This window comes from Poeciliopsis prolifica, unplaced genomic scaffold (assembly GCF_027474105.1).
Source record: "Poeciliopsis prolifica strain line A6 unplaced genomic scaffold, Auburn_PproV2 SCAFFOLD063, whole genome shotgun sequence".
In the NCBI taxonomy this organism is placed as follows: Eukaryota; Metazoa; Chordata; class Actinopteri; order Cyprinodontiformes; family Poeciliidae; genus Poeciliopsis; species Poeciliopsis prolifica.
The window spans coordinates 1,417,862-1,436,020 of NW_026562438.1; the positions used below are offsets into that span (position 1 = coordinate 1,417,862).

Genomic DNA, 18,159 nt, shown 5'->3' on the forward strand with positions numbered 1-18,159 from the left:
TCCATTTAAGATTTCAGACAATGCCTGGTGCCTGTTCCGATCATCGCATTTACAAATGATCTGCTTTTTGAGCACTTAAGGAGTACTTTAAGCACATCATGCCAAGCTGGGTGTTTGACATTATTTTTGATTTTTCTGCAGATTGCAGAGCCGCCAAACTGGCCGATATCGTGTTCATCGTGGATGAGTCGGGAAGCATCACTGTCGAAAACTTCCAGCTGGTGCGGTCCTTCCTGTACTCGATCATCAGTGGCCTGGAGATCGATCCAAACAGAGTTCGAGTGGGGATCGTGTTGTACAACGAACAACCCAAAGCACAGGTCTACCTCAACACATTCAAGGAGAAAACCGAACTACTGAACTTCATCAAAATCCTGCCTTACCGTGGAGGTGGTACGAGCACAGGGGCTGCCCTGAACTTCACGGGAAAGAACGTCTTCACCACAGAGAAAGGGAGCAGGAAGGATAAAGGTGTGGAGCAGGTGGCCATAGTGATCACTGATGGAGAGTCTCAGGATGACATGAGCCAGGCAGCAGCTGAGCTTCGACGTTCCGGAGTCACCATTTATTCCGTGGGAGTCCAAAACGCCAATGAGGACGAGTTGAGGCAGATAGCCTCCCATCCTCCACAGAAACATGTCTTCATGGTGGACAGCTTCGCCAGACTGAAATCGCTGGAAGAGCACCTGCAGAAAACACTGTGCTACAACATCATCCGCCAGGCGGTGTCAGTCAGCGCAAGACGATCCGGCATCAGAGAAGGTCTGCTGTTAGACCCCAAGCAAAAACAACCCAGAGATGTTTGCACTTTGACCAGCTTTCACTAACCTATGGGAACAAATGTCCTGTTTGTGTTTTCTTCACAGGCTGCGTCCAAACAGATGAAGCTGATATCTTCTTCCTCATCGACCACTCAGGAAGTATTTACCCGTCTGATTTTCAAGACATGAAGAAGTTCATCCTGGAGTTTATCAACATTCTCCGTATTGGACCACAACATGTCCGCATAGGAGTCACAAAATACGCAGATTTGCCAGAACTGGAATTTGATCTGACAACCTATTCTGATCAGGAGACGCTGAAGAAAGCGGTGGAGGAGATCAGGCAGGTGGGAGGCGGCACAAATACTGGGAAAGCTCTGGAGTTCATGAGTCCGCTCTTTGAGAGAGCCACGGTGAGCCGCGGTCACAAAGTTCGAGAGTACCTGGTGGTCATCACTGATGGAGAGTCTGCAGATAAGGTCAAGGCTCCTGCAGAGGCTCTGAGGGCGCAAGGCGTGATCACCTACGCCATTGGGGTGAAGGACGCTGTCGTGGGAGAACTGGAAGAGATTTCTGGCAACCCAAAGAGGATGTTCTTCGTTAACAATTTTGATGCTCTCAATCCAATCAAGGACGATATCATCACTGACATCTGTTCCACAGATGGTAAGCTTACTGGTTTATTCAGGAGGATCAGTGGAAAGTAGATATCCTCAAAAAAGTTTGGAGAATGTTTAGTAAAAGTTTGTTGGTAGATTTCAGAGGCATAATGAACATTTTAAGGTTTCTCATCCCATGTCTGTGTCCATTTGTCCACAGTTTGTAAAGATGTACCGGGTGACCTGCTGTTCCTCATCGACAGCTCTGGAAGTATTCACCCAGACGACTACAACAAGATGAAGGACTTCATGAAATCTATCATCAGCACGTCTTTTGTTGGCAGGAATGAGGTTCACGTTGGTGTGATGCAGTTCAGCAGCAGCCAGAAGCCAGAGTTCTCCCTCATTGAGCACTTCACCAAAAAGGACATGATGGTGGCCGTTGACGGCATGACACAGATGGGCGGAGGAACGAAGACCGGTGCAGCCATCTCAGCGGTGTCCCAGCTGTTCGATCGAGCCAGGGGAGGACGGCCTGACCTGCCGCAGAGGCTGGTGGTGATCACTGATGGCGAGGCTCAAGACAACGTCAAAGCTCCTGCTGAAGCGCTGAGGGCCAAGAGCGTTCTGGTTTACGCCATTGGAGTGATGAAGGCCAACACCACGCAGCTGCTGGAGATCAGCGGCTCTGCAGACAGGATGTACGCTGAGAGGGACTTCGACGCTCTGAAGGATCTGCAAAGACAGCTGTCCCTAGATCTGTGTGATCCAGAGAGAGGTCAGAAAATATTATGTTTCCAGGCTAAGAAAGGTGTCCATTTATTTGCCGTATTGTCCCTTCTGTCTCAAGTCGAGTATACTTGAGGTTGAAGTCCACTTTAGCGGCCAGTTCAGAACCTCAGTCTTGTTGGGGAAACCAGAGGTTAGCCTGCCGGCAGGTCATTGTCTTTCTACATCCTTCACTGAGCATAAGGTCACTGATGGTGGCCAGACAAGTCAAACTATAGCCTGAGGCAACCCCAGACCATCATACTTCCACCACCATGTCTGACTGCAGCTATGTGATGTTCTGGTTCTGAGATGCTGTTAGTCTTACACCAGAGCCCCACTATTGTCTCGTAAGTCCGCAGAACATTTTAAGGATAGTGACAATAACTTTCTGAGGTTTTCTCAATAGAGGTGTAAAACTCAGTCATAAAATGAGGTGAATCATGACTGAAAAAGGGGATGATTACTTTTTCAAATAGGACAATATTGTCTTTCTTCATCTTTCCCGTTTCCCTTCCAGACTGCAAGAAGACCGAACAGGCAGACATCATCTTCCTGGTGGACGGCTCCACCAGCATCACCCTGAACAAGTTCAGAAGCATGCAGAAGTTCATGCACTCCATGGTGAACCAGACCACGGTGGGCAAAGACCTGACTCGCTTTGGCGTCATCCTCTACTCCACCTTACCCAAATCTGTCTTCACTCTGAGTCAGTACGGTACCAGACAAGAGGTTTTTAAAGCCATAACAGACCTGAGGCCCCCGTTAGGAGACACATTCACTGGGCGGGCCCTGACATATTCATTGCAGTTCTTCGGTGCTGAGCATGGGGGCGGGCAGCGCTGAAGGTGCCTCAGATCCTCATGGTGATCACAGACGGAGACGCTACTGACCGCTACAGTCTGTTGGCGCCGTCGGTGGCGCTCAGGAAGGCAGGAGTCAACGTGTTCAGTATCGGGGTGGAAGGAGCCAATGTGACCCAGCTGGAGATCATGGCTGGTAATGATCAGTCCAAGGTTTTCTACGTGGACAACTTCAAAGCCTTGGAAACCCTCTACAAGAACATCAGCCAGGTGCTCTGCAACTTCACCAAGCCAGGTGAGACAGTTGCTTTCTCTGACGATTCATCTGACGTGACAGTAAGAACCTGAGCTCCAGCTAATGTGCTAATTGCTCATTAGCTCACTTTTTATTAAGTTCTTTTGCTAACTTTAGCGCACTTAGCTTCCCTTAAATTAATTTCACCCCATAAATTCTAGAGCACCGATGTACTTGGTCATTATGTCGACTTTATTCAGCTTCAGTTGAATGAAGTTCTGCATCTTTGTTGAATCGATGGTCAAGAATTCAAGTAGCTACACAAACAATTGGACGCCAGGAGGACTGCTGACAAAAATACATGAAAGAAGACGCATAACTGCACAGTTAGGAGTGTAATTGCATTTTTGACCTGTTGAGGTGATGTACTCTGTTGTAGCACGTTGTGGATATTGAACAAAAATATAAAGCCCCATGTCAAATCTAAGAGTTCTATAAATATTCGGGTTAACAATATGGAGAAACTCAAAATATATTTTCAGTAATTACTGATCTTCATATCGGCATTGATGACATCATTTGTAGAGGATTGACTGTCCTTTGAACATGATGGAGGCTGAGGAGTCTGGTTCTGACCCAGTGGGCTTCCCGTAGGCGGTTACAGTCTGAGCTCTGATGCGTCTGTTGCTCAGACCAATAATCTAATCGGCTGCGTGTCGCTGGGCTGAACCCGTCCTCAGATGGACGAGCCGACCTGGCCATCTGGTGCCGCTCGGACAAGGATGCTGAGACTCCAAGTAGGGCTTGAAGACGCTCGTCAGTAAGTCTGGACCTGAACTTGGACGTATTGAAGTTCAAGGTAGAGAAGAGCTTTTTGCACAAGAAGACACATGGTCGACTTGAACAGTCGGGAAAGCTCAGGGAAGCTGGGCGGCAGTTCCCTCAAAAACTGTCTGCTTTCCACTCACCTCCCTGAAGTTGGCTTTGAGTTCAGAGTTCACTGCAGGTCAATGAGGTCCGGTTGAAGCACAGGAGGAACATCTTGCACATGAAAGGAGAATGGTCTCATGTTGTCATAGGCAGCACTGACAAGCTCTGGCCTTGTAACTTCTTACTCAGTACATTAAGCTCATGTGTAATGTCAACAAGAATAGCTAAGTCCATGAGCCATTTGGGATCACTTAGCGCTCAAACAGCAACCCCATCTTTCTCCATCAAGGCTTTCACTTCCTCTCAACTCAAAGAATGTCTTCAATGTTTCCCCCTGAGCCAGCGTACCTCGGTGCAGTAGAGCACGTCCCCATGTTCTGACTCCATTTCCTCTAAAAAGCTTCTGTGCTTTAAGCGCCTGGATCTGATTTGGTTGATGCAACGACAGACATCACATTGTCAAACTTCAGGCATTTGCTGCAAAGGGCCTGCTGATGGATAATGCAGTGCAGAGCAATGGCCTCCTCCTCACTCTCCTCTTCCAGGTTTTTTTTTTTTTTTTTAAACTTTATTTTTATCTATTTTTAACAACACATGTCCACAGTTGCATTCGTCTGTCTCTTACTGACATATATCTTCTGCATTATAACTTGACAAAAGATGAGACATCAAATGATCTAACATAGGCAATAAGGAATACATACCAGTACAAACATCACACAAGAACAACAAAATAAAATAATAAATAAATAAAAATACAAGACACACAATTAAATCCCCTCTGACATAGGATGGTCCTCACATTCTTAAACAGTAAGGTATTCTAACTGACCCATGGGTACATACAGGTGCCAACAAGCAATCCTGTAAGGGCGTCATTGAATTAGTAACGGTAAGACCGGGCTCCACCTTATATCAAAAACTGTTTTTTGAAGCCTTAAGGAATATGTGATTCCTTCCATCAGATAAATGTCCCAGATTTTTTGTATCCATGTGTTATATGTAGGAGGCCCTGGTTTCAGCCACCTGATAGTTATACATTTCAAGGCTGCTGTGAGCAAGATACTTAGAAGATATCTATCACCCTTCCTGTCTATTCCATCGGGTATTACTCCCAGAACTGCCACCAAGGGAGTTTTTGGAACATTTCTCCTGAAAATAACACTGAGAGCTTCAAAAATGTCCTTCCAGAAATCACTTAGTTTAGGACAAGACCAGAAGATATGCATGTGATTTGCATTCTGCATCACGCAGTTTCTCCAGCATGAACTGGGCTGTGTTGGGCCCATTTTACTGGTTATTGCTGGCGTTCTGAAAAACCGGACTACTACTTTCCATTTGAATTCTCTCCATGTATTAGAATTTGTTGTTAAATGTGCTTCAGTACATATTTCTTCCCATGTGTCCCCAGCTATTGACTCCTGCAGTTCAGTCTCCCATTTATGCTTTATGTTTGTGGAATCGTGCACAGTCATGGACATAAACAGGTCATATATTTTACTAATTACTTTATTATTTTCCTTTCCCCTTTGTATGTCCATTAGGAAATTTTCTATAGGAGTAGGTTTGTGAAGTTTAGTCCAATTGTTGTGTGTCGTCAAGGTTCTAAGTTGTAAATATCTATAAAAGTCCGTTTTAGGGAGACCAAATTCTTTCTTCATCTGTTCAAAGGTTTTGAAATGTCCATCATTAATTAATTGATGAATGTGAGACAGTCCGTAATTAGACCAGTTTTTGAAACCAGAATCTAAGTTGTTTGGTGCAAATGTCTTCATAGATCCTATACATGATAAAAGTGAAATCTGTTTTAATAACTTAAAAGCCGATTGTATTTTGTTCCAAATTTTGAGGTGTTTTTTTGTCCAGATTGTCATTTCCTTTACCGGAGTATCTAAGAAAGGTAATGCTTGCAGTGGTACTGAACACATGCTTTCCTCTATTCCCAGCCATCGAGTATCTGCACTATTCTGTAACCAATCCAATAAGGGCTTGAGTTGTGCAGCCCAGTAATAATATTTTAAGTTTGGGAGTTTGAGGCCCCCCTTAGATTTAGATAACTGCAGAGTTTTCAGTCTGATTCTGGGACGCTTCCTTTGCCAAATGAATCCAGTTATCATTTTATCCAAGGTGTCAAAGGTAGATTTGGGAATTTCCACAGGTAGCATCTGGAATAAATAGAGTAGTCTTGGTAAGACATTCATATGGATACTTACAACACGGCCTATCAGAGAAATAGGGAGAGTATTCCAACGGTCCAGATCATTTTTAATCACACGTAGGAGCTTGCTATAGTTTGCCTCATAAAGGTCACATAGAGATGGAGGTATTTGAATACCCAGATATTTGATACCATTCTTGGGCCACTTGAAGCCACTCTGTACTTTTACGGAGTCTGAAATTGTGCCATTTATGTCCATAGCTTCCGTTTTTTCTATATTGACTTTGTAGCCAGAGTAAAATCCAAATTGGGAGATGAGCTCTTTTAAGTGGGGGATTGTTGATTTAGGTTCAGTCAAGTACAATAATACATCATCTGCATATAATGAGATTTTGTGTATTTCCTTGCTGATTTCTATTCCTTTAATATTAGCATCATCTCTAATGATTTGGGCTAACGGTTCAATACTAATGGCAAACAGAAGGGGTGAGAGCGAGCATCCTTGTCTGCACCCCCGACCTAGTGCAAATCTATCAGACCTAAAGCCATTAACTTTAACTGCTGCCTGAGGGAAGGAGTAAAGTGTTTGCACCCAGTCAACAAAATGTGGACCAAATCCAAAACGTTTCAGAGTATGAATTAGATATTTCCATGACACTCTGTCAAACGCCTTTTGGGCATCTAAGGATATGATCGCTGATTTGATCTTTCTTTCTTGTTGAACGCTTGTTAGGTTTAGCAAGCGTCTTATATTATGGGCATAGTACCTGCCTACAATAAATCCTGTCTGATCAGGATGTATGATTTGGGTGATGAATTTGTTAAGTCGCCTTGCTAGGATTGCTGTGAGTATGCGTAAGTCTGTGTTCAGCAGTGATATAGGTCTATATGATTGGCAGTCTGTAGGATCCTTGCCCTCTTTGTGAATTACTACTATAGTGGCTTCTGTCCAAGACGGTGCCATAGTTTTGGATTTTAAAGCATGATGATATGCTTTTAATAGCAAGGGAGCCAGGAGATCTATAAAAGTTTTATAAAAATCATTGACAAATCCATCTGGACCTGGACTTTTGTTGTTCTTGAGTGATTTAATTATCTGCTTAATCTCCCATTCCTCAATCGGTTGATCCAATTCCAAAGCCCCCTCATCCGTTAAATGGTTCAATTTTATCTTATTTAAAAAATCTGTGAGCTCTTGGTCATTATTACAGGTATCAGTGTTCATATATAATGATTTGTAAAATTTTGCAAAGGCCTCTGCTATTTTGTCAGGTCTTGTCTCAACAGACTCTTGGGTTTTTATTTTATGAACCATGTTGGCGGACTGTTTAAATGCCAATAACCTACTAGCCTTCTGGCCGTATTCATAATATTTTTGATTAGTGAACCTCAAGTTACCCTCTACTTTATCTGACAATAGACTGTTTAGTTGTCTGCGGGTTGCATTTAATTCCTTCATGATTTTAGCTGAAGCGTTTCTTTTATGTTTGAACTCTAATTTTTTGATTTTGTCCTCCAAATCTTTTATTTAGCATCCTTCTGTTTTTTCCTCGCAGATGTGAAGGAAATGATGCGGCCCCGAAGGAATGCTTTGGCACAATCCCATATTATCAGAGGTGTTTTTCTGTAGATGTATTAGTTTCTAGATATATCCTCAGCTCCTCTCTAATAAATGCGATGAATACTTTATCATTAAGCAGGGATGTATTGAGCCTCCATTGTTTAGATGTTGGCCTATGTCCCATTTTAATAAAACAGGTGCATGATCAGAAATAGTAATAGGTAATATTTCTATATCTATTATTCTATATAGTTCTGACTTTGGGGTAAAGAAATAATCGATCCTAGAGTAGGATGCATGACTGCTTGAGTAAAAAGTAAAGTCTTTAGTTCTGGGAAATCTGCTTCTCCATACGTCTGCCATACTGTCTCTATTATCTGATATTTTAGCATCCTACTCATTCTAGAGAGTGGGGTTTTTGGAGTGGGTAATCTGTCCAATATTTGTGACATAGTACAGTTGAAGTCCCCGCCCAACAACAACAGCCCAGTACTGTGCTGCAATATTACCTTAAACAGTGACTTTATGAAGTCAGGCTCATCCGTGTTGGGTGCATACACATTTACAAGCGATACTTCAATGCCATCAATTGTACCATTAATTAATACGTATCTCCCTCTGTGTCTCGATGTAGCAACGTTTGTGTGAAATTAATCTGCCGGTGCATAAGTATGACAACTCCCTTTTTTTTCCCTGACTGGTGGGATGAGTAGAAAGCCTTATCTGCCCAAGATTTTTTTAATTTTTCATGCTCTGAGTCAGATAGATGGGTTTCTTGCAAAAAAGCAATATGACAGTTAATTTGTTTTAATTGATTCAAAATTTTCTTCCTTTTGACTGGATTATGGAGCCCTTTTACATTGTAAGTTACAATTTTGAGTGGTTCACCCATTATCTCTATAACTTATGTTTTGACATCTCAGAATATATTGTCAATGTCGGCCAATCCTTGATGCATAAAGCTGTCTTAATTGTGTGGGGACCACAGATTATGCACACACTGTACACAAAACTAAACAGAGAGCGATAAAGCAAATTTTGACAACTCTCACAGAATAAGTATGAACAGGTAACGAAGCTAGATGATGATAACAAGAAGAAAATAAGTTTGCAAAAACAATTTGCGCAGGATCCCCGGGGAACAGAGGGATCCGAACTAGAAAAACATAAAACAGGTAGATACACAGTTTAAATACTTGGGACATAGTCCCCAGCAGCTAAGATAAGCCGCTAAAGTGCACAACCAAGATTGAATATATGTGCAGTAGGTGCGCTTAGATAAGTATATAAGCTATCAAATGAGGAAAGTCATAAGGAAAAAAAAACAATATAGCCTTGAAAGCTTCCAGTATACTGCACAAGCTCCTGCAAACCCTGAAAAAAAGGAATCTGAAATAAAACAGCATATCTGCTCGTATCATTAAGACGTATAAAGAGAACTATATGAAAATTAGCCATAGCAATGAGAATATTTTCTAATATAGTTGTCTCTCTGGGCTCACGGTAGCTACCTTTATTCGGCTGTCTCTGTTGGAGTAATATTGTTCCGGACGTATTCCATGGCCGCTTTGGGATCAAGGAACTCCTTTTCTTCATTGTGATATGTAATCCGGAATCGGGCCGGTAGAGTAGGCCATAGCGGACCTCCTTGTTACCCTGCAACGCCCTCCGTACCTCCGTGAAAGTGGCTCTTGCTTTGGCTACGCTGGCCGTGTAGTCGGGGAAGAAGGCGACTCGGCGCCCGTTGTAAAGAAGCGGAGCTCTACCTCGGGCTCTCCTCAGGATCTCCACCGCGTCCCCGTCATGATGTAATTTAGCGATGATGACTCTCGGTGTCTCCCGGTTTCTGGGTCCTCTCCCGGTGAGTGTGCGGTGTGATCGGTCCACCTTTATGTCTCGATCTAACTGCAGGACTTCTCTGATGATTTTTGCCACAGCTTCAGGGAGCTGGAGCCCGGCCGTTCTTCAATGCCCGCTATGCGGATATTGGACCTTCTCGTTCTCCCCTCTAGGTCTTCACATTTATCTTTGAGCGTCGACATTTCCTTTTGTAAGCTGGTTACAGTAGACTGTAGAGAAGTGATTTCGTCTGACCATGTTGATAGGCCACCCTTTAAATCCTGAACGTCCGTCTTTATAATATCCACTTCACCTTGTATGGTCTTTGAGCTGTTAGCTATTTCGGAGCGGACCGCTTGCAGTTCGGATCTTATAGCTTGAAAATCTTCCGCTAATGCGCCTTTAAGTTCGTCTCTTATCACTTTAGCTATTTCACCTCTCAGTGATGATAGGATGTCCTCTTTCATTTCTTCGTTACACGTGTTTGGGCCCTCAGTCCCAGTAGTCGTCAGTGGGTCCCCTTCACCTGTTGTCCGCTGCCTCGCGGTCCTAGCAGGCCTTGTAGCATTAGCATCGCTTCCGTGTCTATACTTTTGCAGTTTTTCGGCCATTCAGGAATATTATGTTCGGGTTGTCCAAATGTTTATGATCCTAAGGTTTTCTCTCCAGGTTTTCAACAGATATTAACGTGGTTAATGCTGTTTTTTAATGTAATTATTACGGATTTTGCAGGAGCTCCGAACAATACGTCCTACACCATATCTTGCTCACCAGCGCCCCCCTCTTCCAGGTTTTTTAACACCTGTCCATTTGTCCTCCTTGTCATTGATGGTGCTCCATCGGTTGTTAATCCAACAAACCTCTTCTATGGCAAACCGGCATTCCAATGGCATCACACAAATATCTCCTGAGCCATAGTCTGGCCATGCATGGGAAGTACTGTGAGCAACTCCTCTGTGACTTTGTCATCAGCACCACAGAGCTAGCCTGTGAGCTAGCCTGTGAGCTAGCCTATGAGCTAGCCTGTGAGCTCACCTGTGAACTAGCCTGTGAGCTAGCCTATGAGGTAGCCTGTGAGCTAGCCTATGAGCTAGCCTGTGAGCTAGCCTGAGAGTTGGCCTGAGAGCTAGCCTGAGAGCTAGCCTGAGAGTTGGCCTGAGAGCTAGCTTGTGAGCTAGCCTGAGAGCTAGCCTGTGAGCTAGCCTGTGAGTTAGCCTGTGAGTTGGCCTGAGAGCTAGCCTGAGAGCTAGCCTGAGAGTTGGCCTGAGAGCTAGCTTGTGAGCTAGCCTGAGAGCTAGCCTGTGAGCTAGCCTGTGAGCTAGCCTGTGAGCTAGCCTGTGAGCTGGCCTGTGTGGTCAGAAATGCTCTCTGCTTGTTACTGAACTGACTTTTCTTTTGTGGACAGACGATACTTGCAGGTGTTAATATGCACTTTCTGACAAATTTACTTTCTGTGAATGGCTTTCCTGCTTCAGCAATCATCTCATGAACCACGTAGCTTCGTCTGCTGCATCGTTCTCTTTGTTTGCTTTCTTAAAGAAATCTTGTTATCTCGGTGGACATGTTTTAAGATTAAAAACCCGGTTGGCTCCCTCATCTCCCTGGTATTTTTTATACTCCTCAGCATGTCTAGTTGTGTAATGACATTTCAAATTGTACTCTTTGTGCACTGAAACGTTCTCTGCATATAACACGTCGGGATGCCCCTGTGCTCAACAAATGTTGGACTTCCCACTTTTCCTGAAATTGTCTGTGCTCATCGCCAAACTTTCTCTTCACTGCAGGCTTTTAAATATACATGTTTGGGGCTGTATAATATGTATAACAGCGCTTGGTGTCACTGTTGCGTTGAAGTTTCAGTTTCAGTCTTTTCAGCTTCTTTTTCTGTCCTGCTGGGCAGCAACTTCTGGGTCGAGACTGGACGCCGAAGCGCGGGAGCGGCCGCGGAAATCGTGCATGTGCTACATGCAAGTAATGGCAAATAGAAAATGGACACAAATATGCTAATATTCGCATGGCTGGCTGATGTCACGCCCCCAAGAGCAATAAGCTCCACCGTGGTCCGTAGGTTCGTTCAGCTCTGCACACAGCACTGAAAATGCCAACCATATCAAACTCATGGGCCGCGCTATTAAACTTTCATATTAAGCCGTGGGCCACAAACTATCGTCCCGAGGGCCACAATTGGCCCATGAGCCGCAAGTTGGAGACCCTGCTCTACATGCTATGTTTGTATAGCGCGTTAGCATTTCTGTGCTATCCTCGACAGCCAGACAACGACGCTTCAAAAACCAAACTTCTTTCTTTTTTACTCTTCTGGTGCCGTTTTCAAAACTTCATTTACAAAAGGCAGCAACACAGTTAGCATCAGCTAAGAACCGCATCGGTATAGTGATTAAGCTTCCATTAACTACTACGTTAGCATAGCACTGTAGTGTTAGTGTGGCTAATGTTTATGGTTAGCGTTTTAACACAGTTAGCTTTGTAGTTAGCGGTTAGGGTTCAATGACCCCCTGCTGCTGGGGTCATTGAACCCTGACCTCATGCTGTTTCCTGTCGTTGCTTCTGCAGTTTGTGAGAAGCAGCAGGCTGACCTGGTTTTCCTGGTCGACCAGTCTGGCAGCATCAGCTCCAACGATTACTCCATCATGAAGAACTTCACCATTGAACTGGTGAACAGCTTTAAAGTCGGTGAAGATTTGGTTCGCGTTGGTCTCGCCCAGTTCAGTAGCAACTTCCAGCATGAGTTTTACCTCAACCAGTTCTACCAGGAGACGGAGGTTTCTGCCCACATCTCCAGCATGAGGAACCAGGGTGGAGGCACCAACATTGGACTGGCTCTGACCTCCATCAAGGAATATTTTGAAGCTTCTCGTGGCAGCCGGAGATCTTCAGGAATCTCACAGAATCTAGTGCTGATCACGGACGGAGATTCCCAGGATGAGGTGGAGCAGCCGGCCGATCGTCTCAGAGCTTTGGGGATTGAGATGTTCGCCATCGGCGTTGGCGACGTCCACGACCTGCAGCTGCTGCAGATCACCAAGGACCCCAGGAAGATGTTCACAGTGCAGAACTTTGACAGCCTGGATGCCATCAAACAGAAAGTAGTGAACACCATCTGCAAGTCCAAACCTTCAACAGACCAACCTGGTGAGTTACAAGTTCAGTCTGAGGCTGTGTTTCATTCTCCATCAGAACCAAACCGGAGCTTTGTCTTCCTGCAGACTGCTCCATCGACGTCGCCATGGGCTTTGATATCTCTCGGCGAAGCGGCGAGACTTTGGTGAGCAGCCAGAGCAAACTCCAGGCCTTCCTGCCAGAGATCGCCCGCTACGTTTCCTCAGTGCCACGCCTGTGCTGCACAACAGCGCCATCACCCCCAGCCTGGCCTACCGCCTGGTGGCCAGGGACGGCCGCATCCTGGACGACTTCAAGTTTGAGGCCTACAGCGAGGACGTGGTGAAAAAGGTCATGACCTCCAGTGTGAGGGAGCCCACGTTCTTCAACGCGGCCCTGCTGCGGTCCTTCGAGGCGAAGTTCAGGGCCGAGTCCAGAACCGGCGTGAAGGTGAGTGAGAGGCGGCGAGTTTGAGGAAACGGACGCGGTTCTGCTTCAGAAGCAGCGTTGCAACGAGGCCGAAGTGAAGACGCCAAAATATTCACAGCAGAGACGCTAACAGCATAAACCATGCTAAATCAGAGCTAGCTTAGCGCTTTAGCGTGTTTAAACACTTAGCTTCCTCTAAGTTAATTAAGAAGCGCAAATTTTCTAGGCTGTTCTAGAAACATTCAGTCAAAAAATTTGACATTTGTGTTGAAGTTTTCAGTTCTTACAGTAATTAGCCATTTCTTCCATGCTCTTATTTTGAAATGAGTGTTTACGCCACAGGTCTGTTTCCTTTGCTCACAGTCTTTCTTTATTTCTTCCTCAGTAACTTTATTTAAACACAAAACATACTGGAGAAAATAAAAAAGCATCAGAAACATTTAAATGATCATCTCAAGATTAAATTGTTGCTCGAGGGTTGAAGTCTTTCAGAGTAGATTTAACATGGAAACTTGATTTATGGATTTTACATAGAGCGCCAAATAACTGAAGATAAAAATATCTGGAATTTATGTTTTTGTTGTAGATGAATATTATATTTACCATAAACTATAAAAAGGTTTGTTTCACTAAAGTGAAACAAACAATCCCAAATAGAAACTTCTCATCTATGATGCGTAATGATGTTTATCTGTACCCAGAATGCAGCTCTAGATCAACAGTAAACAGTTAAACTCTCCTGATGTCCTTCTGCTTTCTGACCAAATCCTGTTGCTAATTACGAGAAATTAGCAGCAGAGTTTGTAAAACGTAGCAACTTTAAAACTGAAGCTACAACAGAATGGTTCCGTCTGGACCGGCATGGTTCCTTCTGGACCGGCATGGTTCCGTCCGGACCGGCATGGTTCCTTCTGGACCGGCATGGTTTCCGTCCGGACCGGCATGGTTCCTTCTGGACCCGGCATGGTTCCTTCTGGACCCGGCATGGTTCCGTCTGGACGCATGGTTCCTTCTGGACCGGCATGGTTCCGTCTGGACCCGGCATGGTTCCTTCTGGACCGGCATGGTTCCTTCTGGACCCGGCATGGTTCCTTCTGGACCGGCATGGTTCCTTCTGGACCCGGCATGGTTCCTTCTGGACCCGGCATGGTTCCTTCTGGACCGGCATGGGTTCCGTCTGGACCCGGCATGGTTCCTTCTGGACCAGGCATGGTTCCTTCTGGACCCGGCATGGTTCCTTCTGGACCCGGCATGGTTCCTTCTGGACCCAGCATGGTTCCTTCTGGACCGGCATGGTTCCTTCTGGACCCGGCATGGTTCCTTCTGGACCGGCATGGTTCCGTCTGGACCCGGCATGGTTCCTTCTGGACCGGCATGGTTCCGTCTGGACCCGGCATGGTTCCTTCTGGACCCGGCATGGTTCCTTCTGGACCGGCATGGTTCCGTCTGGACCCGGCATGGTTCCTTCTGGACCAGGCATGGTTCCGTCTGGACCGGCATGGTTCCTTCTGGACCCAGCATGGTTCCGTCTGGACCGGCATGGTTCCTTCTGGACCCGGCATGGTTCCGTCTGGACCCGGCATGGTTCCGTCTGGACCGGCATGGTTCCTTCTGGACCCGGCATGGTTCCGTCTGGACCGGCATGGTTCCGTCCGGACCGGCATGGTTCCTTCTGGACCGGCATGGTTCCGTCTGGACCCGGCATGGTTCCGTCCGGACCGGCATGGTTCCTTCTGGACCGGCATGGTTCCGTCCGGACCCGGCATGGTTCCTTCTGGACCCGGCATGGTTCCGTCTGGACCCGGCATGGTTCCGTCTGGACCGGCATGGTTCCTTCTGGACCCGGCATGGTTCCGTCTGGACCCGGCATGGTTCCTTCTGGACCCGGCATGGTTCCTTCTGGACCGGCATGGTTCCTTCTGGACCGGCATGGTTCCGTCTGGACCCGGCATGGTTCCGTCCGGACCGGCATGGTTCCTTCTGGACCGGCATGGTTCCGTCTGGACCCGGCATGGTTCCGTCTGGACCCGGCATGGTTCCGTCCGGACCGGCATGGTTCCTTCTGGACCGGCATGGTTCCGTCCGGACCCGGCATGGTTCCTTCTGGACCCGGCATGGTTCCGTCTGGACCCGGCATGGTTCCGTCTGGACCGGCATGGTTCCTTCTGGACCCGGCATGGTTCCGTCTGGACCCGGCATGGTTCCTTCTGGACCCGGCATGGTTCCTTCTGGACCGGCATGGTTCCTTCTGGACCGGCATGGTTCCGTCTGGACCCGGCATGGTTCCGTCCGGACCGGCATGGTTCCTTCTGGACCGGCATGGTTCCGTCTGGACCCGGCATGGTTCCGTCTGGACCCGGCATGGTTCCGTCCGGACCGGCATGGTTCCTTCTGGACCGGCATGGTTCCGTCCGGACCGGCATGGTTCCTTCTGGACCGGCATGGTTCCTTCTGGACCGGCATGGTTCCGTCCGGACCGGCATGGTTCCTTCTGGACCGGCATGGTTCCTTCTGGACCCGGCATGGTTCCTTCTGGACCGGCATGGTTCCTTCTGGACCCGGCATGGTTCCGTCTGGACCGGCATGGTTCCGTCCGGACCGGCATGGTTCCTTCTGGACCAGGCATGGTTCCTTCTGGACCGGCATGGTTCCGTCTGGACCCGGCATGGTTCCTTCTGGACCCGGCATGGTTCCTTCTGGACCGGCATGGTTCCGTCTGGACCCGGCATGGTTCCTTCTGGACCAGGCATGGTTCCGTCTGGACCGGCATGGTTCCTTCTGGACCCAGCATGGTTCCGTCTGGACCGGCATGGTTCCTTCTGGACCCGGCATGGTTCCGTCTGGACCCGGCATGGTTCCGTCTGGACCGGCATGGTTCCTTCTGGACCCGGCATGGTTCCGTCTGGACCGGCATGGTTCCTTCTGGACCGGCATGGTTCCGTCTGGACCCGGCATGGTTCCGTCTGGACCCGGCATGGTTCCGTCCGGACCGGCATGGTTCCTTCTGGACCGGCATGGTTCCGTCTGGACCCGGCATGGTTCCGTCCGGACCGGCATGGTTCCTTCTGGACCGGCATGGTTCCGTCCGGACCCGGCATGGTTCCTTCTGGACCCGGCATGGTTCCGTCTGGACCCGGCATGGTTCCGTCTGGACCGGCATGGTTCCTTCTGGACCCGGCATGGTTCCGTCTGGACCCGGCATGGTTCCTTCTGGACCCGGCATGGTTCCTTCTGGACCGGCATGGTTCCTTCTGGACCGGCATGGTTCCGTCTGGACCCGGCATGGTTCCGTCCGGACCGGCATGGTTCCTTCTGGACCGGCATGGTTCCGTCTGGACCCGGCATGGTTCCGTCTGGACCCGGCATGGTTCCGTCCGGACCGGCATGGTTCCTTCTGGACCGGCATGGTTCCGTCCGGACCCGGCATGGTTCCTTCTGGACCCGGCATGGTTCCGTCTGGACCCGGCATGGTTCCGTCTGGACCGGCATGGTTCCTTCTGGACCCGGCATGGTTCCGTCTGGACCCGGCATGGTTCCTTCTGGACCCGGCATGGTTCCTTCTGGACCGGCATGGTTCCTTCTGGACCGGCATGGTTCCGTCTGGACCCGGCATGGTTCCGTCTGGACCCGGCATGGTTCCGTCCGGACCGGCATGGTTCCTTCTGGACCGGCATGGTTCCGTCCGGACCGGCATGGTTCCTTCTGGACCGGCATGGTTCCTTCTGGACCGGCATGGTTCCGTCCGGACCGGCATGGTTCCTTCTGGACCGGCATGGTTCCTTCTGGACCGGCATGGTTCCTTCTGGACCCGGCATGGTTCCGTCTGGACCGGCATGGTTCCTTCTGGACCCGGCATGGTTCCGTCTGGACCCGGCATGGTTCCTTCTGGACCGGCATGGTTCCTTCTGGACCGGCATGGTTCCGTCTGGACCCGGCATGGTTCCGTCCGGACCGGCATGGTTCCGTCCGGACCGGCATGGTTCCGTCCGGACCGGCATGGTTCCTTCTGGACCCGGCATGGTTCCGTCCGGACCCGGCATGGTTCCGTCTGGACCGGCATGGTTCCGTCCGGACCGGCATGGTTCCTTCTGGACCCGGCATGGTTCCGTCTGGACCGGCATGGTTCCGTCTGGACCCGGCATGGTTCCGTCTGGACCCGGCATGGTTCCTTCTGGACCGGCATGGTTCCTTCTGGACCGGCATGGTTCCGTCTGGACCCGGCATGGTTCCTTCTGGACCGGCATGGTTCCTTCTGGACCCGGCATGGTTCCGTCTGGACCCGGCATGGTTCCGTCTGGACCCGGCATGGTTCCTTCTGGACCGGCATGGTTCCGTCCGGACCGGCATGGTTCCTTCTGGACCGGCATGGTTCCGTCCGGACCGGCATGGTTCCGTCTGGACCGGCATGGTTCCTTCTGGACCGGCATGGTTCCTTCTGGACCCGGCATGGTTCCTTCTGGACCCAGCATGGTTCCGTCTGGACCGGCATGGTTCCGTCTGGACCCGGCATGGTTCCGTCCGGACCGGCATGGTTCCGTCTGGACCGGCATGGTTCCTTCTGGACCGGCATGGTTCCGTCTGGACCGGCATGGTTCCTTCTGGACCGGCATGGTTCCGTCCGGACCGGCATGGTTCCGTCTGGACCCGGCATGGTTCCGTCCGGACCGGCATGGTTCCGTCTGGACCGGCATGGTTCCGTCTGGACCGGCATGGTTCCTTCTGGACCGGCATGGTTCCGTCCGGACCGGCATGGTTCCGTCTGGACCGGCATGGTTCCGTCCGGACCGGCGGCGTTCCTGATGAGGAATTCTGATCTGACCTCCGTCTTGCACCAGGTGCTGGTGATCTTCTCAGACGGACTGGATGAAGACGTGATGACTCTGGAGAAGGAGTCTGAGAGGCTGCGGCAGTCGGGTAACCTGCTGACTGGGATCCACGCTGCCGTTGCAACAGTAACAC

At 48.7% G+C, this 18,159-nt stretch overlaps 1 protein-coding gene across 1 annotated transcript in view; it reads left to right on the forward strand.

Annotated features, from left to right (window-relative positions):
- Positions 1 to 18,159, forward strand: part of LOC129380010 (collagen alpha-6(VI) chain-like) — a 49,869-nt gene that overhangs the window by 14,089 nt on the left and 17,621 nt on the right. The window contains 9 exon segments of the mRNA XM_055060974.1: positions 142 to 762; positions 867 to 1,427; positions 1,581 to 2,138; positions 2,649 to 2,960; positions 2,963 to 3,226; positions 12,226 to 12,804; positions 12,879 to 13,019; positions 13,022 to 13,221; positions 18,036 to 18,114. Of these exon segments, the coding sequence (XP_054916949.1) occupies positions 142 to 762; positions 867 to 1,427; positions 1,581 to 2,138; positions 2,649 to 2,960; positions 2,963 to 3,226; positions 12,226 to 12,804; positions 12,879 to 13,019; positions 13,022 to 13,221; positions 18,036 to 18,114 (3,315 nt within the window).